We start from the raw sequence: 27,545 nt of genomic DNA, 5'->3' as shown, positions 1-27,545 counted from the left end.
ACCCTAAGGACAAAATGAAAACACATGCACTTACCCTCTACAATAGAAATTTCTTAAAAAGTTGTTTTGGTGATTCTCCACCAACATGGACCAGACTAAACTTTGGGCTCTAAAGCAATACTAAAAAGAGTCCACAATGATGAGTAGCAACGTGAACTCATGCAAAAGGTGAGTCTTCCATTTTTTCCCCCTCCCCCGCCACCGGTAGCTCAGCTGGTAAAGAAACTGCCTGCAGTGCAGGGGACCCCAGTTTGATTCCTCAGTTAGGAAGATTCCCTGGAGGAGGGAATGGCAACCCACTCTAGTATTCTTGCCTGGAGAATCCCCATGGACAGAGGAGCCTGATGGGCTGCAGTCCACGGGGTCACAAAGAGTCAGACACAACTGAGAGACTAAGCACAGCTCCTTTCTAGAAAATAGCAGTAAAAACGTATCCATGGGACTTCCCTGGTAGTCCAGTGGCTAAGACTCAATGCTCCCAATGCAGGGGGGACTGAGTTCAAATGTCCTCTCCAACCAAGCATCTTTTTTTCAAACCCCTCTGGGTTTCTCATGGGCCAGGAGGCTAATGAAGAATGAAAGAGGGACAAAGGAGAGATGGATGGGAAGAAGAGTTCAAGGCACACCCTTCTACTGCTCCCAGAACTCCTTTTTGGAAAATCACCATATCAGAATGAATCTGGAGGAGCACATTCAATAGGCTACTTACTGAGAAGTCAAATAAACAGCCAGTTTCTGAATAGTATCATGAATGGCACAAATGTGTTTAACACCTTTTCTTTCCTTTAACACCTTTTCAAAACCACCAAACTGTTCAAACTTTTCAAACCTCTTCTCCCACATCAATAGATATTATCTTTGAGATCGTACACCCTATCTTTAAAAACCACCCACAAAAAATAAATAAATAAAAAATAAAAACCACCCACAGAACTGTGAGCAGATAAGTTTCCAAAGTCTAGAATAATTTTGATCACAGCCTATTGATACCATCATTTACAACAGAAGCAAATTATAATCATAAAACTCTTGAACACATAAATAAAAAATATTTAGCAATAACCACTCATAAAACCTTACTCGTTGGAAGGAAAGTTATGACCAACCTAGACCAACCTAGCAAATTAAAAAGGAGAGACATTACTTTGTCAAAAAAGGGCTGTCTAGTCTAGGGTATGGTTTTCCCAGGAGTCATGTATGGATGTGAGAGTTGGACTATAAAGAAAGGTGAGTGCAGAAGAATTGATGCTTTTGAACTGTGCTGTTGGAGAAGACTCTTGAGAGTCCCTTGGACTGCAAGGAGATCCAACCAGTCCATCCTAAAGGAGGTCAGTCCTGGGTGTTCACTGGAAGGACTGATGTTCAAGCTGAAGCTCCAATACTTTGGCCACCAATGGAACAAGATAGAGAACCCAGAGATTAACCCACCTATCTATGGGTACCTTATTTCTGACAAAGGAAGCAAGAATATACAATGGGGCAAAGACAGCCTCTTCAATAAGCGGTGCTGGGAAAACTGGTCAGCTACATGCAAGAGTGAAATTAGATCACTACCTAATGCTATACACAAAAATAAAATGGATTAAAGACTTAAATGTAGGACCAGAAACCATTAAACTCTTAGAGGAGAACATAGGCAGAACACTCAATGAAATAAATCAAAGCAAGATCTTCTATGACCCATCTCCTAGAGTAATGGAAATTAAAAACAAAAATAAACAAGTGGGATCTAATTAAGCTTAAGTCCTTTTGCACAGCAAAGGAAACTACAAACAAGGTGAAAAGACAATCCTCAGAATGAAAGGAAATAATAGCAAGGGAAACAACTGATAAAGAATTAATTTCCAAAATATATAAGCAGCTTTTACAACTCAATACCAAAAAAGCAAACAACCCAATCAAAAAGAGGGAAAGGGACCTGAAGAGACATTTCTCCAAAGAAGACATACAGATATCTAACAAGCTCATGAAAAGATGCTCAACATCACTCATTATTAGAGAAATGCAAATCAAAACTACAATGAGATACCACCTCACACCAGTCAGAATGGCCATCATCAAAAAGTCTACAGACAATAAATGATGGAGAGGGTGTGGAGAAAAGGGAACATTCTTGCCTTTCTGGTGGGAATGTAAACTGATACAGCCACTATGGAAGACGGTACGGAGATTCCTTAAAAAGTGAAGAATAAAACCACCATATGACACAATAATCCAACTCCTAGACATATACCCTGAGGAAGTCAAAACTGAGAAAGACACAAGTACCCCAATGTTCACTGCAGCACTATTTACAATAACCAGAACGTGAAACAGATGCATGGATAAAGAAGGTGTGGTGCATCTATACAATGGAATACTACTCAGCCATAAAAACGAATGCATTTGAATCTGTTCTAATGAGGTGGGCGAAACTAGAGCCCATTATACAGAGTGAAATAAGTCAGAAAGAGAAATATAAATATCATATACTGACACATATATATGGAATCTCAAGAGAGAGCACTGATGGATTTAGTTTCAGGGCAGCAATGGAGAAACAGACACAGAGAACAGACCTATGGACAAGGTGGGAGGAGAGGAGGGAGAAGGGGAGATGTACAGAAAGAGTAACAGAAATTTACAATAACATGTGCAAAACAGATAGCCAGTGGGAATTGCTGTATGACTCAGGGAACTCAAACAGGTGCTCTGCGACAGGCTGAAGGGTGGGGTGGGGAGAGAGATGGGAGGGAGGTCTGGGAGCGAGGGGACATGGGTGTACCTATGGCTGATTCTTGTTGATGTATGACAGAAAACCACAAATTCTGTAAAGCAATTATCCTTCAATTAAAAAAATCTAAAAATATATGTATAATCGAAAACAAGAGTATGGAAACAATGGTTCTTTGATAAAAAGAAATAGAAATATTTCTTTATATATATGATATATATAATATAATAGAAAGCAAAGTAATTAGAACTTGATTGCAAGGAGAAACATACTAATCACAGCAAAAGATCAGTGTCTCTACAAATTTATTTTTACAGATACATTTGTCCATGTTGGAGGTTCTGATTCAGACCAAGGATATAAAATCTAACTCTAGAATCATCTGTAGAATTCAGCAAGAAAAATCTTTCCTCAATACTGAATCGATAAATCTTAAGTCACGATGGCATTATGAGGGAAAAGGATTAAAATCAAGTACCTGTTCCCTGTTTCTTTTTCAGGAGAGATGCACAGGCAGCATTAGTAGCCATGTCCAGGGCCAGCTTCTTCTCATTGTTTCTTAAGTCTGTTCTAGCACCTTCCGCAACACAAGAAAGGAAATTAGGTGTTTTGCAGACTCTATAGTAGCAGCCAAACATTTTTTTTCTTAAGTTTCTTTTTCCTCTCTTTCCTTTCTTCAAGTTATACTGAGATATAATTCACACACAACACTATAAGTTTATGGTACATAGCATAATGATTTGACTTACAAACATCATGAAATGATTATCACAAGTTGAGTGGACACCCGTCATTCCATATAGATACAAAATTAAAAGAATATTAAAAAATGTTTTCCTTGAAATGAGAACTCTTAGGATTTACTCTCTTAACTTTCTTATATAACAAACAGTAATGATGTTAGTTATAGAGCAGCCAATCCTCTTTCCATCAAAACATCACTTTTGGCAAAACTAACGACAGAATCATCTGGCCCTAAAGTAAGCTCTTTCAGTAAAACTTTCACAAGACAGCAACAGCATATTTGGCATCTTTAATCAGGGAGCTTACTGCTGCACCTATAATAATTACATACAATTGAAATACAGTCTTTCCTTTCAAGTCCCTGTAGAACTGCATGTGAAATTTTTCCTGAGAAGTTTACTGTCTTCATGTACAACACTAGGTCAGTTAGACTCAACATTCCTTGCAATAATACACTCTTTGCCTCTCTCGTTCAAGAAGATCTTTAGAAAAGACAATGTGAGTTGAGCTTGAGGAGATTAATATTTATCTTCAGTATACTTTCAAACATTATTAGCAGAATTAGTAAACCTTGAAATCCGGAGGCAATCCATTGTTTGCATAGCTCATCTTCCACTCACCTTTTCCCATCTTTATTATAAATTACATCGGAATTCATAAATATATTCTCATTGTCAAAGATTTGAAAATACAGACATATGCTAAACAATAGCTTCTGTCTCATTTCGGCTCTCAACTAACCCCTTCCTTCCCCATCTTCTACCTTCCACATAGGTGACCATTCCCAACAAACGGGCATCAGTTCCCATCTCCCTTACATGCAAGAGTGCATTCACAGACACTCGTGGACACATATACAAAATCATACTACAGGTATTGGTCTGTAATTTGATGTAGGGTTTTTTTTGCCAGTGGTATTTTCCTTTAAAAAAAAATACTGATGTATGGTTGATGTATAATACTATATGTTTCAGTTGTACAACAGTGATTCACAAATTTTAAAGGTTATATTCCATTTATAGTTATTATTATACACAGTACTTTGTGCCTTTTAATCCCCTAGCTCTATTTTATCCTTCCCCCTTCCCTCTTCTCACTCATAACCAATAGTTTTTATATTTTTTTGGTTTGAGAATATTGTTTCACAATATTGTGTTGGCCTCTGCCATACTAGTTTTGGTTTTTTTAACTTAACAATATATCATGCTATTTGTTCCTTAGTAGTACACGTACTTATAACTCAATTTATTTAAACATTGATAATTAATCCATTTTGTGGATGTTCCAAGATTTATTTAACCACCCCTCTCTGACAGGCACTTAGATTCTAATATTCATTATCACAATAATACTGCCATGAACCTCCTTGAAACACATCTTTTATGTATTTCTGAAGGATGTTTTTCTAGTGGTGTTGAAATATAAGAATATGTATGTTTTCATTCTGTTAGCTACTGTCAGATTGCCTTCCAAGAAGGCTTACCAATTTACACTTTCTGCCACAGTGTTTGAGAGTGCCATTTTCTCTACAAACATATCCTCTTTGGTAAGCAAAAAATAAATGTCCTAAAACTCAAAGGCACAAAAATATCGCCAAGGGGAAAAAAAAAAAAAAAAAAAACAGGAAAAAAAAAGCCAAAAGAAAAAGAGAAAGTACATTTAATTAGCAATATGGTGACTGTGTGTGAAAAATCTCTCGTGAAGAGCCTGAGATCTATCCACAGCTGGGGTGATACAGAAAACCTCATTCTCTCGCTGTGCTACAGGTCACACATCCTGCGTGTTCACAGTTCTGAGATTAATCATATCTTACTTTACACTTGAGAACTCACATACATGATTTCTGTCACGATGGGAAATGTTCAGAGACAGGATGCCAGAGGAAAACCATTTCAACCAGTGCTGCCCAATGGAAAATTATGTGAGCCATAGATGTAATTTATACTTTTCTAGTGGCTACATTTTCAACAGGTAAAACTCATTTAAACAATATATTTTACTTAACCCAGTATATCCAAAATGTTATCACCAAAATGTTATATATGTAACCAATATAAAAATTATTGATACATCACTTTTTTTTTCCCCCACTAGGTTTTCAAAACCTGATGTTCATTTTCCACTTCTAGCACATCTCAATTCAGACTAGCCTCATCTCAAGAGCTCAGTAGCCTGTATGGTTAGTGACTGCCATAGCAGACAACACATCTCTTGGCATACTTTTGAGGGGTACTACAGAGGTCATCAAGGTGTCTGATCTCTTATTCCTAGAGTTTATATTATCAACAAACTTCAAATTGAAAACTCACAACATTGTTCCAAGGATCCCTAATGATAGTACATCCACATGACATGCAGGCTGGGAACTCAAGTATCCTATATTATAGCCTTCTAGACCAGGGTGCAGTATGTGGTGATATCCCTGGCACCCTACAAGGGTTAACTAAAGCTTGTGGGACAAACAGATGAATAGATGGTTGAGTCCATTATTTCACTGTTCCTTCTGACTTGTGTAAAAACGTGGAATCAAGGCTTCTTCTCATTTGCTGTACACTGACCACCTGCTCAGCTCAAAGCAGGACACCGTGCCATAGCATCCTTTCTTATCTAATCAAGACTTGCCTGTGAGAACCTGGGGCCTCAGCAACTTTACCCACACAGCTTTTTTAGAGAGATCTCCTCTGTATGTGTGCACACATACATGTATGCAAACACACACACATACCTTCCTTCTAGGTCCCTTTAAATCCTGCAGAAAAATAAATTCTTACTAAAAGTAACATATATAATGCTAAAGCTTACCAAACTTTTGATTTAAAATGAAAAACAGAAACCACCTCAATAATTTTATCTTATCAGAAAAACTCCATGATGCAGACAGAGATCAAAATCCCAGTTATAAAATAAGAAGCCCGTTATTTTCCCTGAAATTTTTAAATGGTGTAATTGGATGGAGCTTGATTTTCAGAGTGATCCAAGACCAGAAAAACTAAACACTTTACCTTTTGCCAGAAGCAACTGTACAATATCTGCATAACCCTTCCAGGCAGCGGCATGCAAAGCTGTGTCTCCCAGCTTGTTCTACGGTGATAACAAGAGAGAGCAGCATTTTTAAAAAAGAGAGTGAGGATTGAAAATATACACAAATTTAGGTTTACTCTAGCCTAAAGTACATCTAAAATGAGAACAAAGTGAAAAAAACATATAAAATTCCAAAGAGGCAAAAGAGACTCAAGAGATGAGTGATGAGTCATATGGGGAGAGGGAATGCGATGGCGGAGGAGCAACTGACTTGGCAGAGCACATGTGGAAATGCAGATGCTCACAGAGGGAGGAAGCAAGCAGATCTGTCCCTGTAGAAATCAGCATGAAGGAGGAATTGGAGACACTGGAGACTCTGGAGCAGGAAGGAGGCATGGGAGTGAAGCCAAGAGTACTAGGTGAAAGTGTTTCTACTGAGTAATTAGAACCCCCAAACCCTAGATCACCTTTCTCTCTCCTTGCTGTCAGATGACCCAGTACAGATGGTAGAATTATCATATTTTGAAATTAACCGGACAGTTTCCAAGCTTATGGAACTTGGAGGCATAAGAGAAGGTAGTAATGAGGCCAGGAATTAAAAGCAGGGGGCTAGCTGAAAAACCTACACAATGAGCAGTAAGACCCCTCTCATAGCTGCCTTCACCTACCCCACATACCCTCACCCCACTGCCCCAGCTTGCACACACACACACACACACACACAGCCCCAGTGTGTACAGCCTAGCATCTACCCCAAGAAGGAGGCTGGAGAATGCTGCTCTGATAGAGCTGAACAGCCCCAACAGAGAGGAGGAAGTGACTATTTTAACTGGCATCTGGGTATAAGCCAGAAAAACAGTGAGGACCTCACCATTTCACCCAACAGAGAAACCCACCAGTCAGTAAGCCCCACAAGCACACACAGCTTCTAGTCACACTCAAACATGAATGGACAAAGGCAGTATTTGAGGCACTATGTATTTGTATCCTGTATTTGAAGAAAGATCAAAACAAAACTAACAGATCTCAGAGGGAAAAGATACAGTATAGTGAATAGTAGGAAATGTTTTTAAATATGTATATAGTTGCTTTACTGGTAAGTGGCCTGCAGTGACCCCTAAAAATGGTTCGCTATTTATCTGACCCAGAAAACCCCAGAAAAACCTGGAAAACCTGGGAAAAACCAGAAATCATGCAAATCAAGAGGTTCAAATCTTCATGTTCACTTTCAGAACACTTGTGAAACTGCCCAGGCCACTAAGGGCATGCATATCCAAAAAGCCACCGAACAGGTGAAGAATGTTGCTTTACAGAAGCAATCTGTGCCATTCTGTTGTCACCGTGGTGGAGTTGGTAGGTGAGCTCAGGCCAAACAGTGGGGCAGTCGGTGGCCGAAAAAGAGTGCTGAATTATTACTGTTTGTGCTCAAAAACAGAGTAATTCAACCCAGAATTCTATCAGCCAAATAATCAAGCCCAAGCTCCCCTTTCTCAGGAATCTATTGAAGGTGTTCTTCAACTAATGGAAGACGCAGGATTCAGAAAAGTGAGGACACACTTTTCTGAAGGGCAGTGAAGGGTTTCCCAGGAAGACATCAAAGAGTAGAGGAGATCAAGCTGCTCCAATCAGAGAATGAAGATGGAGGCCTTCAGCATGATTCCAGAAGAAAAACAAGAAAGCAATTATCATATACATTTTAGAAAAGTATATCAAGAGAGGACGAAAGGCTATAAATACTGAAACAAAATAAATTATATAAACAGCGAACAATATTGAAACAGCTACAATACCATGAGCATTATGTAGTAATATAACCCAAAATTATGATATATTAGGAGAACCAAAGGAGGAAAGATTGGAAGTTGGGTGGTGGAAGATGACAGGCTGTTGACAAGCATGGATCGCTATACCTGCCAGATAGAATGCCAAAACACTTATGAAGATGGTGAATTATAAGACAGCTCCACAAACATATTTCTCAGTAGTGTGAAGATAAGAGGAAAGCACTAAAGGCTTAAAGTGATATACTAGGAGTAGTGTGGCAGGCATTTTGAGCTTTATACAGTTTGCACTTTAGTGTAAAAATAATTTTTAACTATGTGCTTGAAGTATTTAGATTGAAAGTTTTATGAAAGATAATAAATGGGAAAAATTGAGTTTCAAGACCTCAAGACAGGATTTTACACACCTATAAGCTGTACTATGAGAGCAAGGCAGGCAGGTTAAATGATTTCTGCGTAAGCAAACTCACCTGTTGGTTCAGTTCAATGTTTGGTTGAGTAAACAGCATTTCCACTATATCTGAAATTCAAATAGAAACAATCTTTTTTAAAGAATGGGAATAAAAGCCTGATAAGACTCTGCATAATAATTTTAAAAGGATTCTTTTTAGAAGAACCTTCAAAAAACTCCTTATAACAATTTTTTCAACATTTATGTAAATAGAAGACTTAAGACTCTAAAAAACAGAATTATTTAGGGATAATTTTTTTCAAATACTTTGGCTTTTGCATTTTCACATGACATCTGTGATAGGAATATTTTTACATTTGCTGGGATACTTAACACTCATATCACTAATTTGTGCTTAAATTTTCCTTTGGCCATGCTATTTAACTTTTTGGATTCTTTTTTTCCTAATACTATTGGGATTATTTTCTGTGTGCTGTAGAGAGAGGGAGCAAGAGAGTAGGTTGCCGTAGATTCTCGGCCAGGCTGAAATGCATCTAGAAATTCCATCTGTCATTATTATTGATTATAAGAGAGAAAGTTATCAACTTAATCACCAACTCAAGCAAATGCTGTCTTTCTGCTAAATCTTAAACTTAGAATGTAAATCATAAAAGCTTTGGGGGATAAACTAAGCTAGAGGAGTCAATTGTGGCCCTTGTTTCAGTGAGGTTAGACAGTGGGGTTTGTTTTTATATTACTCTTGTTTTCCTGTTGCTCTTCCAAGCCTGAGAGAGGAAAGGAAGCTTTCACTCTTTTTAAGTGGAAAGGTGCCCACAGTGAGGCTGACCAGTCACATTCCACCTACAGTTTCACAGAACTTTCAGGAACTGGGCTTTTAAAAGGTTGATGTCCTGAAGAATTTAAAAAGAATAACCAATTTTTCTTTTCCATTTCTGTAACTCTCGGTCCCCTAGATGAAGCACATTTTCAGTGGCAAAGACATTTATGGTAACAAACAAAATGTAATACCTTTGTGACCCCCGTGACAAGCCCAGTAGAGGGCAGTGCTTCCAGCTTTGTCCAAACCGTTAACACCCACTCGGTTGTCCAAACACTCTCTCAACCAGCTCAAGTTGCCTGAAAACGTTTTATAATTATAAAAACACATGAAAAATATTTTCTTTTTTTTTGTTTTGTTTTGCTTTTAAATCAATTTCATCCTGCATAAATTTGTATTTGCAAAGGATTAGTCAGCAAGTCTGAAATTAAAACCTGCCCTTGTAATGCATTCTCTATGGACCATCTTGACTTCCAGTTTATTAATGGAAAGCATTAACATCAATTTTTAATGGTAAGTGGGAACAGTTGCTAAAATGGGTCTACCTAAGGTATTTTTACACTGTGGAAAAAACTGTTTTTCCTTTGTGAACTCCTAAAACTTTGAGGGGGAAAGAAACACAATCAAACCTAAGAACAAGCAGACACTACTCATATTCATATTTAAAACATACTTACAGTTCCTACAAGGACATAAAAAGTAAATAACCTACTCAAAGTACTGTTCTTTATGTTAAAGTATAGCTATTAATTTAAAATCCTCTGGCTAAATGCCCTAAATATTTACTTAAAAAATTTTTTTCTAAATATCTAGAAATTTTTAAATGTCCATTTAGTAGTTCTATTTATGCATAATCCTAAACAAATAATTTCCTTTTATATATTCAGATTTCAAGAAAATCTAAAATTAAATGGGAGCTTATTGTAGCCTGACAAAAACTCCCCATTATCTAGGGCAGGGTTCTCAACAGTGGGCCAACTGACATTTGGCATTGGAGGATTCTGTTATGGGAGCAGTACCGTGCACTGCAGGGTGTTGAGTGACACCCCCAGCCTGTACCCAAAAGGTGCCAGCATCTCTCCAGATATTGCCAAATGTCCCAAAGTCTGGAGAGAGGAATGACCCTTCAGTGGAGAACTGCTGATCAACAGGATCAAGTCCCATGTACTCTATAACATCTTACAGAAAAAATCCAAACATTTTTTGGCCAGCCCAATTCAAATCCCATCTCTGGTGCTCCCTTCCTCCCTAAGTCCATCCTCCCATACATACCAGCCCTATACCAACACTCTCCCAGAGCCTGGACCCCTGAGAGGCCCCAACCCTCTGCCCTGAATGAGGCCAGTTACTCACTCTGGCCTCTATAGCCTGTTTAACTGACCCACACTTCAACCACGGTCCTTATCACAATGTCTTGTAAAGATGTGCTACACACATCTCTCCCCGCCAGATTCTAAGCTCTGAAAGTCACAGACCATGCCTTTCCACTTGCCACTAAGCACAAGGCAGGTAAGGGGCTCAAAAGTATTTGTTGACATTTTAAAAATTAAAATCACACATTTCTGTAGAGTGAAAGAAGGCAGAATGGAGCCTGCCTTTGTGGGAGGTAAGGATTTAACTGGGAAAGGAACTTTTAGGGATGATGCAAATGTTCCAGATCTTGACCTGGGTGTTGGTTACACGGGTGTATACATTTGTCAAAAGTCATCAAATTATATAATTATTATCTGTGTGTTTTACTGTACTATTTATCTCAATCAAAAAGAATCATACCTACCTCTTTTTGCAGCTTCATGCAATGGGTTGTCAATGGATTCTGCCTGCTCTGCCACTAGATTGAAAAGAAAAAGTGCAAACTGATGCTGAGAAGGCCACTCAAAGGATTCCGTGAAACCAGCTTAGTACCCAAGCTTCAGAAATGCCAGGACCTTTCACCATACAGCTACCCTGACTTACTGTGGATTTTAAAAATGGCAGAAAATCAAAGTGATGTTTTGTGCTTTGAAAGAAGCTCAATGTGTCAAAAGAAACCAAGTTAAGACAATAACACAACAATTAACTGGGAGTATAAACAGAAATGAGTGCAGCAATTAATTGGAAGTATAAATAAAAACAATGGACATGAACTTGGGCAAACTCTGGGAGATGGTGAGGGACAGGGAGGCCTGGTGGGCTGCAGTCCCTGGGGTCGCAAAGAGTTGGACACTACTGGACAACTGAACAACAACAATAAATAAAAACACACAGATCCAAGGCCTGAATACTAGCTTGCTCAGATATTTCAACAAGAAATTTAGTCAGCAAACTGCAAAAGAAAGCATTCGAGGTTCATTTTTACATTCTTAAAAACATCCTGCTTTGAAGATGGCTGAAAATAATTGTTTCCCTTGTATGCATACATAAGAGGGGTGGGGTAAAGGAGAAATATTTTGCTTTCTGTATTCAGAAAGGGTAATTAGCATGCCTACCTGCCTCTAAGAAAGGTGTGTTCACTGCTGTCCCAGAATCAGCAGGAGTGACCACATGAAGACTTGCTCAAATGAGACTTCAGAGGCACCCCTCCCACCAGAGGGCTGTAACTGGACACTCCCTTGGCTACCAGGGATCTAGCAACTGAGGAACGTTTTACACCCTCGGTGTCTCTGAGCAGCTGGGAAGGGAGTGCACAGAAGTTGTTTATTTGGGATTTCAAAGAGGAGTGTAGAAATGTTTAAAACCTTTTAAAATCCAGAATGGTATGGCCCTTAGACCAGGTAAGTGAGGCCCCTGTGTGAAGGGCCTTAGCCTCACTCATTTCCCTTCCCCCTCCCCTCTCCTCCCCTCCACTCCTTTCCTCTGCCTCCTCCCCTCCCCTCCTCTCCTTTGCAACCTCCCCCTCTCCTCCTCTCCCCTCCCCTCCCCTAGGAACTGTGAAGTGCTTCCTAGAAATTTTGTAAGTCACCTTACAGTGTTTGGAACTAGTGCCTGATGCAAGCACTATTGGTCTGAGGATGTATCTAATTAAAATGTCCAATGGATCCTTAGAAGTGATTTGAATCAAACTTCTCATGATACAGATGGAGAAATGGTCCCACGGGTACCAGTTAAATCCCTTAAGTAAGGTCCCTCATTGTTAGGAGTAGAAGAAGAAGAATTAAAAACCGGGACCCTTGGTTTATCAATTTGTGTGCACTTTTTACTTTGAAGATGTCTATGAAAGTCTGCTTTGTCCCCCTTGTAACTAGAAGTGGCTTCAAGGCAAGGGCCCATGTCTCACTGTGCTATTACTCATTTAATGAACATCACTGCCCCAGACATTAATTAACATAACAAGGCAAAGTAATTTACTAAAGAAAGGGCTAGTCTAAAAAACAAAAGAGAAAGCAAAGAAAAAGAAAAATGTTCTAACCCTGAATAAAGTAAAGCCAAAAGCATTTCCCTGGAAACCTTACGTTCTTCCAAGAATGTTACAATGGGCATTTTCTTAAGCCAAAGAGTCAAGTTCAAGCACCTCAGGGTCCATGACCACTCTATTAAGAGAAGGCTCAGAGTTGAAAATGTCCCAGACTAGCAAAGACTCCATCAATTTCTCAGCCATAGGAGAAAGCAGAAAGGCCTCAGGAACCACATGATCGAGAATGCACAAACTACAGCCCAAGTAAAGCCACTGCAGCCGTCTTACCATAGTTGCTTGGGATCAGCCCAGTCCTGCCTTTGGAGGTACCTTTCCACCAATTGGTATCACTCTGGTGAAAGAAGAGTTAAATTAAGTGGCACCAAATCCAGTTTACATCCAATCACTATTAAAACCATGTGGCTCCGGCTGGCATCATTTTAGCCTTTTCAAAGGCTAGAGCAAGAGATGTTTTTGTCTTATTTTAGATAAGATACATGCTTCCAATTCAAATGCGGAGTTACTGCTTTGAACAGTAACTCCATCAGCCCTGGTCACATTGATCAAGCTTCCTGTTTCCCTACTTATTTCTACTTACTTATACCATTCCCTTTATCATTAAATTACAAATATACACACATCTGCCTGCAACAAATCAAATACACTTCATCAAAGAGTTTCAAAGTTTAAACAAATCACACAGAGATAATATGAAAGAGAAGTGAAACAAATATGTTTAGTTTAGACTATAGGATTTTTTTTTGCCCAAAGTCTAATTTCTTAGTCTCAAGATATACATATATTTGATTTTCTAAAGATCAATTTCACTTTTGTTTTTTTGGGTAACTTTTTAATCATTAAAAAAAAAAAATGCAAACCTGTACCAAAGTAGAAGGAATCATATAAGGAACCTACACATACCCATTTCTTACCTGCATGAATTATTTACTGATAGCCAATACTGTTTCATGTATTACCTCATTTATAACTCCCCTCCCCTTCAGATCATTCTGAAATAAATTCTAGACATCATATTCTTTATCTGTAAATATTTCAATATGAATCTCTAAAAGATAAGGACTTTCTCAAAGACCTAATGATAATACCATTATTACAGCTTAGAGTTTTTTTCAACAATTCCTTAATATCATCAAATATGTATAATATTCAAAATTTCTGATATGTCTCATAATAAGGCCACACACTATGACTGGATGATTTGCCTCTTAAGTCTCCTTTAGTCTATATTTTCCCCCTTCACTGATTTTTTTTCACTCCTTCACAATACATTTGTTGAAGAAAATAGTCTGTTGTAAAGAGTTTCAAATAGTCTGGATTTTGCATGTTGCGTCCCTTGTTATAAAAAAATGTGCTCCTTTGCACCCTGTATTGTTTATAAACTGTTCATTAGTTCTAAAGGCTTAATTAGATTCAGATTCAACTTCAGCAAGATGATTTCATCTGTAGCATTGATTCTTCCATCAGGAGACACTCAATGTCTGGTGGTCTCTATTTGTAGCATCAGTAACCACTGATGAGAATCTGGATCCATGATTTCATAAGGGTTGCAAATGGTGACATTCTAATTCTATCATTCCTTCTTCATTCAAATAACTAGTATGCACTTGCATGTTCAGTGGCTAAGTTGTGTCTGACTCTTCGCAAACCCAGACAACTATCTGGGTACAACTATCTGGCTGTAGCCCGGCAGGCTCTCCTGTTCATGAGATTGCCATTTCCTCCTCCAGGGGATCTTCCCCACCCAGGAACTGAACCCATGTCTCCTGCATTGCAGGTGGATTTTTTTTTTACTGCTGAGCCACCAGGGAAGCCCTTAAATAACTAGAATATTACTTTAAAGACAAACTTTTCCTCATCAACTCTCACGTGACCCAGAGATAAAGTTCATAAAGAAAAGGCAGAACAAATACTGATTCTTTTCCTTAACAGTTGCCAGAATAAAAAGCTGGTTCCCTAGCATTCCCTCAGGTTGACAAATGAGGTTTAGTTTTGTTTTTAAGTACCATTAGGAACTCATGAATTCAAACAGAGTAGATGTATTTCGATCCTTGGGATTGTTGCCCTAATTGATTGCTCAAACTGTCCTATCTTTGACTAGTGGCAGCCTCTTCTATTTAGTTCCAGTGTTTTTCCAGTGTGACCCTCATAGTCTTTGCTAGCTTCCTTGCTTCCTAATAGGAAGATGTCCTGGGCTTATCTTGTGCCTCTGCTGCTCTCAACCTAGTACCAGACATTTTTCAAAAGAACTTTTTTCCTTTCAATGGGAAATATATTATTATCAGGATGGTCTTTTTTTTTTTTTTTTGCCTATTCAAAGGACAGATTAAGAAATATTTTTGTTTCTTTTAGGTAAAAAACAACACACTTTGAATTCAAATGTAGAGCTACTTAACTTCATTGACCTTATATCTATCTGTATACCCTTTCTTGCAGACTGAAACTCCCAGTTTTCTACCTCATTGATCTAATGACTCATTTGCTCTAAACTGCAACACGCATGCAGCAATCTCAGAATAACAATACCATTTCTCCAACAACATCATGATTAAAAACAGTTTATAATGTGGGGCGGCAGTTCTTTCTGTTCCTTGTATTATTTGACTAGAGATATTCAGTCAAAATGCCGAGTTTTAAAGTCACTTGGAAGAGTTCCTTTCTGTGTGTTGTACCTCTCTGGGATATAACTAAGTTCATCTGATTCATTCTGCTTTTCATTTTCAGGTACTGCTTTTTTATCATTTAATTTTATAACTACACAAAAGTTCTACAGGATTACAAAGTGTGCTCTCCAAAACAAGGTGTAATTTTTTTTACAAGTCTTTATTCTGTTTATATATTTCCTCTATTCTATTTCCCTTTCCTTTCAGAGAGGAAACTACTTTTTAAAAATGTATAACTCTTCCATTGACTTTTTATTTTAAATTGAAGAAAGTAAGTATACATATATCCTCTCGTCCTTTCTTACATAAGAAAAGGCACACTATCTACAATTTTTTCACCTTGCTGTTTTTCACTTAAATTACCCCATAATATTATATAGAGAGATTCCTCACTCCTTTTTATGGCTGAATAATACTTTCTTTGTATATACAGCAAAGTTCATTCAACTATTTTCCTACTGATGGACATAAGGTTTACTTCCAATCTTATGCTATTACAAATTGTGTTAAGTGAATCGACTTGGGTGTATGTATTTCTATAAAGCTGTACATGTAAATAATGTACTGAAAAATAGTCTTTTATATCTTTAGTTCATGCATGGTATGAAAAAATATTAACTGGGCTTACCATGTCAGTAATGTAGATAATATCACCTTCTTCAAAGTACAATTCATCTGGCTGAAGAAAAAAAATTTTAAGTTTTACTCTATGCAATTTTTTTCATGAATTAGAACACAATCATGAAAATAATTACACAAACTCCAAATCCTAAAATATCCTTATAGGCAGCATAGATTTTTACATACTTAAATCTGCACATAAACCACATAACAAAACATTATCAACAAACTAAGATAAGAAGGTGAATCTTCCCATGAGAAGCTTCAAAGAATTAATATAACAAATAAGAATTCCCAGCTCCACACACACACACATCTTATTTTCCTGCACAATAAAAGAAAGGTGCTTTTATGCCAAAACAGGATTATTAATAAAAGTTTCTTACTGTAAAATTTTCAAATGGTGATATATATATTTTCATAAAAGGATCAATGTCTACAATTAAAGCCATGAAAAACAGCTAGAAGTTTGGCTCTCTCCTAAATGATTAGACTTCAAATCTAAACATTTTCATATCAACATCACTATCCACTTATTTTGAGAAAACTATTACTTTATCTCTTCATGCTCAGAGGGAATGAACATCTCATATATGAGAACTGTTAATACATAATTCAACCATTAATAAGGCTAAAAAGCTGAAAGATATGAAGCAGTAACTCAGTCTGGACCATAAGCAGTGACAACATGTGCTTTTGGACCAACCAAACTCTTTGAATAAAGCCAGGCACTTTGATTAAACATCGTCTTTTTCCCATCAGTAGATAACATTTATCAGCATAACTTTATTAAATTAAATGATGTCTAGGGAGTTCCCAGGTGGTTAGGACTCAGTGGTTTCACTGCCATGGCCCAGGGTCAATCCCTGGTCAGTGAACTAAGATCCTGCAAGCCACACAACCAAAAAAAAAAAAAATTATACACACACACACACACATATATATAATATCTTTTGAGGGCAAGTTTCATATATTGGGAAATGTTTACATTACCATATTGAGTGAAAAATGTAGGGCACAAAATTTTACACAGGATAAGATGAAAATTATGCATAAAATTCTATCATGAGCATGCACTACTTTCATAATTTTGGTGTGAAAAATATTTTTTAAAGGCTTTGATATTTCTGATTATGGTTACTATTCCATACAAATAACAATTATGCTAGTGAAACAAATTTTATTTCACTCTCATTTTCCTTTTGTTTATCTCCTCTCTTAGGCTGCAGACTTGGGCAGTAAATGTGACTCTGCACCAGTAGTTTATTTAGTTTCAGAGATAATATCTATTATCATTTTATTTTCCTTGAATATAAATGAATAGTATATCATGCTTTAAGCAACCACAATTCATAAATATTTAGATGCAATATGCATTCATATATAAAACAGCAAATGATTAAGGAAACCAAAAAATGTCTGAGTTCCTCTAGAAAGCACTTCCTGAAACATTTGTTGAATTTACACTTCGATCTGCAGAAACTAGACGTACACACAGTATATCTATGCAAAATCAACTGAACCTATGTAGATCAATGGCATACATTTTAAAATTACTGCAAATAGGCATTTAGAAGAAAAAGAGTAAAGCCTTCTAAGATTTTCTCTAATCTTTCTCTAAAATGCTCTGATGATCTATGCTCAATATTACAACCAATGTGTGATGGAAATAATAAGTAATTAGAGAAACAAACTATTTACTTTAGGAGTTCTCTACTGCAAACTGGCTTACTTGTCAGAGGCCAGAAAGAGAACTCACTTTCCACCACAGCATCCCCGGCAGGACACAGCGGCCACCCTACAACAACAAGATTGGCCTTCGCTGGCAATCTGAATAGACCCGCTCTCCTTTAGACGACAGTAAAGAATGGGAGGAGAGAAAAAAGCAAAATGTAAGGGAGTAAAGAAAACAGGGTATATGTGAAAACTTCACATGTTTTGGAGAAACTCTGAGTTTCTAAGAGTCCTGAAAGACTTCAATGTCTTGAATAGAAGTTAACCTTGCCCACTTATGTCTAATAATGAATCCTCCTCAATCAGTGCTTACGTTTAAGTGACAGAGTCATCTCTACCGACAGTTTTGACCTTCTAAAATCACAAAGGTCAAGTTTGCCTAAATTTCCACACTTAATAAGATCATTCACCTTTGAAACAAAAGGCACATTTTAAGAAAGAACCAAACAAATGACTTAAAAAGAAACAAAGAACACACAGTCACAGACACACACACACACACACACACGAGTCCCTGTAATTAGTCTTCATCATAAAAAGGAATAAAGCCTGGAAGAGTGGGAGGTAAGCATTTTAATGGGTACAGGGTTTTCCTTGGGGGTAATGAAAATATTTTGGAACTAGACAGAGGTGACAGCTCCCCAACACTGTGACTATACTAATGTCACTGAATTGTTTATTTTAAAGTGGTTAATTTTATGTGAATTTTACCTCAATATTTTAAATTGTATGGTCTCAAATGATTATTGTCATTCATGGTTTGCTATAATGCATGATTTGAAAAATGTCACCAAGTGCAGTAATTTCAAAACTTCTCAGTGCTATTTCAGATTTTAAATTAATGAATGCTGTTCAGTAGCAGTATCCGCCTCAGCCATGTATTAAATCAGACTTGGTTTTCAACTAAGGCAGCAACAACAGGCAGTCGATTTCAGTCAGGTAGAAAAAGTCTTGCTATTTTTCATCCAGAGAAAAGAGAATGGATGGTTTACTTTCTTTTTAATCAATAGCTCCCAGCACACGATGCTACTCTTTAGTAAGAGTAAAATACCTTCTTGCAAAGAAACTAGGAGCAGTTTTTCCTAACTGAGCTGAGGAGGTGCTCTATCAAATTCTTCAGAGTGCTGGCAGCATAGACAACAAGGCAATTTCATGGTTTTAAAAGTTAGATTTTTATCTCCAATATTCATATTTTCCATTAAGAAACCACTTGCAGGACACCTAATGTAAACTGTTCAATGCGGATCTACTTTTAAATTCCTGGCATCATATTCATGGAATATGATGGGAAAAGAGTGACACAATCAAGTAAGCACTTCTCTATTTCTAGTTTATTCTTTAGTTTTTAACCATATTCTTTTTTTCCTCTCTCCTTGAAAAGCCACAAGGTATTAGAACAAGTTACTTGTTGGCCACTGGGATGTTATGGGGATGAGTACAAACTTGGTAATGTATATCCTTGTTCCTGTTCCATATATTCTTGGCAACATAATTCTCAAGGTATTAATTTTCTTGGTTTATACAAATATATATTTTATGAAAAATTTTGGAAAGTGTGACATCCTTTTAAAATTTTTTCACTTTTGTCAATCTGGAGCCCTGGGAATTAATAAAAGAAAAAAAATCAAATTCACTACAGATGCTTTCATTTAGCACTTTATAGTACTACCATGTGCCAGGCACTGATCTGGACACTTATAATCTCACCAGCAACACTGTGAAGTGGGTGCTATTCTTATCATCACATTAGAACTGAGAAGCTTGTCCAAGGCCATATAGCAGATACATAGTAGACACTGAACTTGAACCATGACAGGCAGATTCTGGAGTCCCTGTCCTTCATTGCCACTTCTGCTTTCTGTCATACTGGAGCGTCTTGCCTAGCCATTACTGGTTGCCATGGTGTCATGACCAGGATAAAAGGCAATGGCTGTGGAAATTCTCCTGTTTCTCCCTACCCTGCCCCAACATAATGCAATACAGCAAAATCAACAGCAGTACCCTGTACTTGGCAAAGCGTACTTAATCTCATTTGATCCTTACAATAATCCATTAACGCAGGGCTGGGTCATGGGTATAATCTCCATCTCACAAGCAGGCTCGGAGAGGTTCAAACTTGCCACAAATGACACGGTTTGTGAGCAGTGGGGCTGGGCTCCTACTTTAGCTTTTAGAATCCCATTCTAGGGCTCCTTCCACTACAGATAGTGCTGTAAACCTAGAGGAGCCCAGCAAGCACTATATGATAGAGGTGGGTCCTACTGGTTTCCTTGCAGAAATCAACATAAATTCAGCACATAGGAAATGCTGCTCTCTCTGTATCAGTGCAACTTTACACTGGTCTACCCAGTCTTGCAGGACCTCTATATGATGGTTTATCAGACTGAGGGTTGGGCAAGAAATAAGAACCAAACAGGGCAGGGTAGTGCCAGGACTACCTTACCTTCGATCAAGACAGAGAAGAAACAGACTGGCCAGAAGAACCAGGAGCAACAAGTTTCCAGTGTCCTACTTGTTCAGTGGCTCACCAAGAAAGTTGGGCATTGCTGTGCCTACTCCTGAGAGTACTACAATAGCAAAAACTGGACCCAGGTCTTCCTGGGGTGTTGCACATGTCAGCAATGGTCTCACAGCTCAGCCCTCCCAACTTGCTTTGTCTCAGTGACTTTCAGGTGAGTTTAGGATGTACTTGGGGTACACTGATCCCACTAGAGAAGACAGTTACTTGGTTTCAGGGGAGAGAGACCAAACTGAGTTTGTCCAGCAGAAATTCTCATTCAGAAAACGAATGTAAGACTAACCCGGTTCTGGGGTGATGTTCAAAATACTGAACAACTGGTAAAGCATGGGCACTTAACCAGTCAGGAAGACCCCCTAAGACCTAGGGGCTACCTGCTCAGCCAGATGTCTCCCCATTAACATCTGGACTGAAGGGAGACGGAGAGGAGCAGAGTGTGGGGCCAGCAGGGCATGGGGTAGTCATTAATGGCCATCTAGTACATACAGAATGAATTAGCAGCACTGCACTAATTCCAGGATCCTCAGGACCATGGATATTAAAAATAGCATTTTAAATGGGGAATATTCAAAGAACCTAATGAGTTAGGGACTTCCTTGGTGGTCCAGTAGCTAAGATGCCACACTTCCAATGTAGGGGGCACATGTTCAATCCCTGGTTGGGGAAGTTCAGCAGGCTGTGTGGTATGGCCAAAAGCAAAGACCCTAATGAGTTAAATGGGCTTCCCATGTGGCACTAGTGGTAAAGAACCCACGAGATGCAAGTTCGATCCCTGGGTTGGGAAGATTCCCTTGAGGAGGGCGTGGCAACCCATTCTAGTATTCTTGCCTGGAGAATCCCCATGGACAGAGGAACCTGGCAGGCTATGGTCCATAAGGCCACACAGAGTTGAACACGACTTAGCATGCAATGAATTAAATGTCTATTTTCTCCTGTGATTTGATAATAACTAAGACTTTTAAAAAGCAGTAGAGAATCCATCTTGGAGTAGAACTACAGTTGAATTAAAGTAGTCAATATATCAACCAATCAAAAATATGTGTTAAGAGTGCTGGAGAGCTGGATCATAAAGAAGGCTGAGTGCCAAAGAATTGATGCTTTTTTCAAACTGCGGTGCTGAAGAAGACTCCTGAGTGTCCCTTGGACAGAAAGGAAATCAAACCAGTCCATCCTAAAGGAAATCAACCCTGAATATTCATTAGAAGGACTGATGCTGAAGCTGAAGCGCCAATACTTTGGCCACCTAATGTGAAAAGCTGACTCATTGGAAAAGACCCTGAAACTGGGAAAGACTGAGGGCAAGAGAAGAAGGGGGAGACAGAGAATGAGATGGTTGGATGGCATCACCAACTCAATGGATATGAGTTTGAACAAACTCCAGGGATACTGAAGGAAAGAAGCCTGGCGTGCTGCAGTCCATGGGGTCACAAAGAGTTGGACACGACTTAGTGGCTGAACAACAAGAGTCTATGAATATAGAAATCACTACTCCTTCTAATAGTAACAATGACTCCTTAATAGCAGCTTTACACAATAATATCACTTAATTCTCACTAAAATCCTATGAAATTATTATTATTACTTTCCCTTTACAGAAAAGTACACTGAAGCACAGAGGTTAGGTAATTTCCGAATTTAACAGGTCACACAGCTGTTAAAAGAGGCAGAGTGCGTCCTAACGCTACTGGCAGCTTGAAAGCCCTGTGTTCTCCCCACTAGACACTGTGCTGATGAGCAGGATTTCAAGCCAAGTGTAGAATTCAGATCAGGGAGAGACATCTCACTCCACTGGGGGATGATCAAAAAGTCTTTATGGAAGAGGAAGGGTGTAATCTGAGTTTAGAGGAGTGCAGAGCCATAAGTTTAGAAAAAGGTCAGGGGTGAGTTCTCAGTTCAGTTCAGTTCAGTCGCTCAGTCACGTCCGACTCTTTGCTACCCCATGAATCGCAGCACACCAGGCCTCCCTGTCCATGACCAACTCCCGGAGTTCACTCAGACTCACGTCCATAGAGTCAGTGATGCCATCCAGTCATCTCATCCTCTGTCATCCCCTTCTCCCGCTCCCAATCCCTCCCAGCGTCAAAGTCTTTTCCAATGAGTCAACTCTTCGCATGAGGTGGCCAAAGTACTGGAGTTTCAGCTTTAGCATCATTCCTTCCAAAGAAATCCCAAGGCTGATCTCCTTCAGAATGGCCTGGTTGGATCTCCTTGCTGCACACCAAATCTAGACTGGAATAACCCACCAAGAGGAAGGAGCAGAGGACAGGAGGACTTGGAAGGGGGCTGAACCACATGGGACTCTGTCCATAGTCAATTGAAGGGTTGAAGCAGGTCATGGCCATTTAGGACAAAAGGAAATATCTAAGCGAAATCACCTTCGGTTTTTGTATCTTTTTTTTTTGGTCACACCCTGTGGCATGCAGGATTCCCTGACCAGGGATCAAACTTGTGTCCCCTGCAGTGAAAACACAGAGTCTTACCCACTGGACTACCAGGGAAGTCCCTTTATGTCAATATTGGGACCGATATACTTACAGTTCTGGGTTCAAACGTATAAAGAGCTCTGAACACTTTAACTTGCCCTAAAAGAAAGGAAACAAAAAACACATGATCAGTTTTTTCATTTCTTAATTTTTGGTGAATAGTTTTTATTATCCTTCAAATTCTTCAGAATTCCCTAACTAAAAGCCTCTTGAGAAATTATTTTGGAATTAAATGTTTTTTCTACATAGAAGGTATTTTCTTTAACATTTGTTAAATGAAAGTATGAATAAACACACCTGGGGGGGGGCGGTGATTTTTGCTTCCCTCTTTCAAACAACAGGAGCTACCTAATTATTTGTACTTAGCTTCTATCCTATGTAAAGCCTTTCCAACCTGAAGATCTAAGTTTAAAAACTGAAAGGTAACAGTTTAACATAAAGATACTTACTGGGAAAATTAACAGTAATTACATATTCTTAAATCAATGGCTCATGATTTTATATTTTCCAAGAAAAAGGAAATACCAGGAAGAAAAAACTACCTGTTGGAAAAATCTATGATTAAGTCCCACAACAGAGTGCAATCCACAAAAGAGTCATGTTCATGAGAACTATCCTCTGTTCTGCCAAACCATGAACCCACCTGCCAATGCAGGAGAGGCAAGAGACATGCGTTTGGTCCCTAGATGGGAAAGATCCCCTGGGGGAGGGCATGGCAACCCACGCCAGTATTCCATGGGCAGAGGAGCCTGGCGGGCTACAGTCCAGGGGGCTGCAAAGAGTCGGACACAACTGAGCCAACTGAGTACGTGACAAAGCAGCACACATCTCCAAGCCATCTCCCTTTTTATATGTCCCTTCGCTGCACTTCCATAATACCTGGTATCAGAAATGACTGATGTGAGAGCCTGTCTCATGTGAGGGCAGGAACCCTGACCTATCTCCTGGCACCTACCTGGCATATGGTATGAACTTAATAAATTCTTGCTAAATAAATTTACAAGAACAAATGCAAATAGCATAGGGAAAAGCCTACAAATATAAAAACCAAAGACCTACTTAAAATGTGACAACAGTTCAACTTCAGTACTGGAAGAACCTTTAGAGATAACCGCCTAGTCCAAGAGCACCATTAGGAACAGCGGCTCCCACGGTAGGACACAGAAAGACTACTTCAGAAATTATGTACATTTTAAAAAGACAACTAATGAGGACCACGGTGTGGCAGAGGGAACTCTACTCAGCACTCTGTATAGGCCTATATGGGAAAAGAATCCAAAAACAAGTGGATATACATATATTTATACCAGGTTCACTTTCTGTACACCTGAAAGCAACGCAACGTCAAAATCAACTGCTGCTGCTGTTTAGTTACTCAGTCACATCCCATTCTTTGCGACCTTATGGACTGTAATCTGCCAGGCTCCTCTGTCCATGGGATTTCCCAGGCAAGAGTACTGGAGTGGGTTACCATTTCCTTCTCTGGAGGATCTTCTCCACGCAGGGATCAAACCTTTGCCTCCTGCTTGATAGGCAGATTCTTTACTACTAAGCCACCTGGGAAACCCATAAATCAACTACATCCCAATAAAAAAAATTTTACAGTGGAGTTTTGTACATTTTTATCTTATTTGTTTTCATTTGTATTTTAACATGTTTTAAATATAACAGCATGATATAGAATACATATAGGGGTTCCCTGGTGGCTCAGACAGTAAAGAATCTACCTGCAATGCAGGAGACCCGGTTCAACCCCTGGGTCAGAAAGATCCCCTGGAGAAAGGAATGGCAACCCACTCCAGTATTCTTGCCTGGAGAGTCCCATGGGCAGAGGAACCTGGCAGGCTACAGTCCATGGGGTTGCAAGAGTTGGACATGACTTAGCGACTAAACCAAAAATACATTATTGGAAGCAGTTAAAACCTTTCATTGATATAATATTAAGCATTATGAGGGCAAGTGTTTTATGCGTGGTATATCGAAGTACCTAGCACAATGCCTGGCACATAGGAGGCACTTACTTAATAATTATTTATTGAAGGGATGAAGAATAGATGAATAAAAGAAAGCAACATGCACTCAAAAAGAAGTCTGAAAACCAACAGATTAGAATAGCACTGTCTAATACATTTTTACATAATGATGAGAAAGCTCTCTATCTGTGCTACTCACACAGAGCTACTGAGCACATGAAATATGGCTAATGTGACTGAGGAACTGATTTTTACACACCACTTAATTTGAATTAAGTTAAACTGGCACAAGTGGCTGGTGGCTAGCATTTTGAACAACACGAGTCTAAAACACGAGAAAATGAGAAGTGATGAGGGGGGACTACATAAATCAACTCCAATTCATCCACATGATAGAGTCATTTAAAAAGAATGCTTCAGACAGACTCACAGACACTGACGTGGCAAAAAGCCTGTAAAACATTCAGTGGGAGAAAAAAAGTTATAGAACAGTATGCCAAGTACCATCCATTTATGTTGACCACACACATCTTGATTGGAAACACCAATTATGGGAATCTTCACATTCTACTTTACATACATGGTTTAAATTCATGGCTACTAATAAAAGTAGCGTGTACTACTTTTATTATCAATGAAAACAAAAAAGATACTTTCACTGGAGGCACAGAGGTACGGAAATCACTCTTTCTTTTAAACACCTTAATATAGAAGAGCTGCTCAAATCTCCTGTTACTTAGTGTGGCTGCAAAAAAAACATTATTTTTGCAATCTGAATTCTAGTGCCACTTCCAGAAGCAAAAGTGAAAACTCTTTTTCATTTGGAGTTTGTTTTTCACCCACATATCCTTAGGTCTAAGAAAGCAAACATTAAATGGAAGGAGAAATATTTTCTGCTGACCTAACTGTCTAAGGGAAGATTAACTGTCTTGATTACATCAAACTTTCCAAAGAGAAGTTACACAAAGAAGCATATGCTAGTGACCAAAATTAATAATGACAGAACTTTCTTGCTCCTTTGAGGGCAAGGCAGTGATGAGACAAATGATGGCTGACTTTGGGAACAATATCCAATGTCAATGAGCTTAAATTTTAAAACCTGGAGAAAAATAAAATGGAGTGTGCCTAAGCTGCTGATTCTTTGTAACTGTATCTTTTGTGACTGTCTTACTATAAAATGTATACAACTAAGAAGAAAGTTGGAGATTTATTCATCTCTATACTAAGCAGAGAGCATCAGGCAACTGTTCAGGCCATCACATGAGGGAATGTTCTCTTCATGTAATGCTGCAGAAAACATTTTCACATACAAATCTTTTACTCAATTTTAATGTTGAGAATTAGCCCCGTAAGGATCTCTTTGAACCCATATATCAGAAAAGTCCAAGGCCTTAATTTATTCCATCCTCAAGGCTGAGTCAAGTTGAAACAAAAGAATACAAAGAACAGGCAGAGGTTATGAAAGAATACCATAAAGAGGAAAAGCAGATGACTTTCATGATTACAGTTTACCAGTCGTGGGTAGAGCCTTTCAAGAAAATGCCAATTAATAAGACTTAACTCACTGATCATTCTTACATCATGTTTAACTCATCTGTGTGCAATGTTCTATAGGTGTACAGGATTACGCAGAGCAATGAAGGGAAAAAAATCAGGGTACTCTGTATTTCTATAGTATTGTTCTCCTGTGTGTGTGTTCAGTGGCTTAGCCATGTCCAGTTCTTTGCAGTCCCATGGACCGTAGTCCGTCAGGCTCCTCTGTCCATGGAACTTTCCAGGCAAGAATACTGGAGTGGGTTGCCATTTCCTCCTCCATGAGATCTTCCTGACCCAGGGATCAAAACCACATCTCCTGCATCTCCTGGATTGGCAGGTGGATTCTTTACCAGTAGTGGCACCTGGGAAGCTCAGTATGGTCTTTGCAGACATCAAAGAAAAAAAATCTTAATAAATCATAATGCTGATCAATTCCAAACATATTTAACGAAGGTGGATTCACAATGCAAAATAGTTGTGTTCTTGTATATCGCCAAGAGGCTAAATTAGATGCTTTCTTCAGGTGCCCTCCCTCTTGATCATTTTCTCAAGGAAGTCTGGTTACATGCCACAAAGGGAGAAAGTGGAGCCAAGAAGATAGCATGAATTGAATTCATCCTGAATTAAGACTGGAAATGGGCCCAATCTTTTGCCTGATGCTTTATGTGACTCTCGTAAACATGAACTAGCATGTGAATGGTACTAAGGATTTCAGTAGGGCTGGCCTCCTGACATAAGCAAGACGAGCAAATTCCCATGACACCAACAGTGGCTGGCTCCTTACCTTGCTAGGCACTCCCTTCTCTTTTCTCTGAAACCTCACCCAGGCCCACAGTGAAGAGCTGAATCTACTAGTCATCAGCCAAACACTGTTTCCCTCTGGAGTTAAGCTGACTGTCCCTGCTCCCCTCATCCACACTCTCCAACTTCACTAAACTAATCCTTGTCCAGAGTAATTGAGGCTGAATTAATTGACCTGAAGTAATTGACCTGAACAGGCAACAGATAAGAGAAAGTGCTGTTTCTGGGGTCTGCAAAAAGAATACATATTGTTGCACCACTAAGGCTCTGAAGCAGCACTTAGAAGGACTTGGGGCTTATAAACCCAAACACAAAATTTCTAATCTACTTTATTCTC

The 27,545-nt window shown here is 38.8% G+C and overlaps 1 protein-coding gene across 1 annotated transcript in view; it reads right to left on the bottom strand.

Moving 5' to 3' along the window:
- The window catches only part of OSTF1 (osteoclast stimulating factor 1), a 55,235-nt gene that overhangs the window by 5,566 nt on the left and 22,124 nt on the right, over positions 1-27,545 (bottom strand). Inside the window, exons 2-9 of the mRNA XM_052645038.1 lie at positions 22,951-22,997; positions 16,171-16,221; positions 13,150-13,213; positions 11,266-11,319; positions 9,680-9,787; positions 8,730-8,779; positions 6,460-6,538; positions 3,192-3,290 (exon numbers count right to left, since the gene is read on the bottom strand). Of these exons, the coding sequence (XP_052500998.1) occupies positions 3,192-3,290; positions 6,460-6,538; positions 8,730-8,779; positions 9,680-9,787; positions 11,266-11,319; positions 13,150-13,213; positions 16,171-16,221; positions 22,951-22,997 (552 nt within the window). The remainder of the gene's footprint in view (positions 1-3,191; positions 3,291-6,459; positions 6,539-8,729; positions 8,780-9,679; positions 9,788-11,265; positions 11,320-13,149; positions 13,214-16,170; positions 16,222-22,950; positions 22,998-27,545) is intronic.

The sequence above is a fragment of the Budorcas taxicolor genome, chromosome 8 (genome assembly GCF_023091745.1).
Source record: "Budorcas taxicolor isolate Tak-1 chromosome 8, Takin1.1, whole genome shotgun sequence".
Classification (NCBI taxonomy): domain Eukaryota; kingdom Metazoa; phylum Chordata; class Mammalia; order Artiodactyla; family Bovidae; genus Budorcas; species Budorcas taxicolor.
This window is presented reverse-complemented; position numbering and strand designations above follow the sequence as displayed.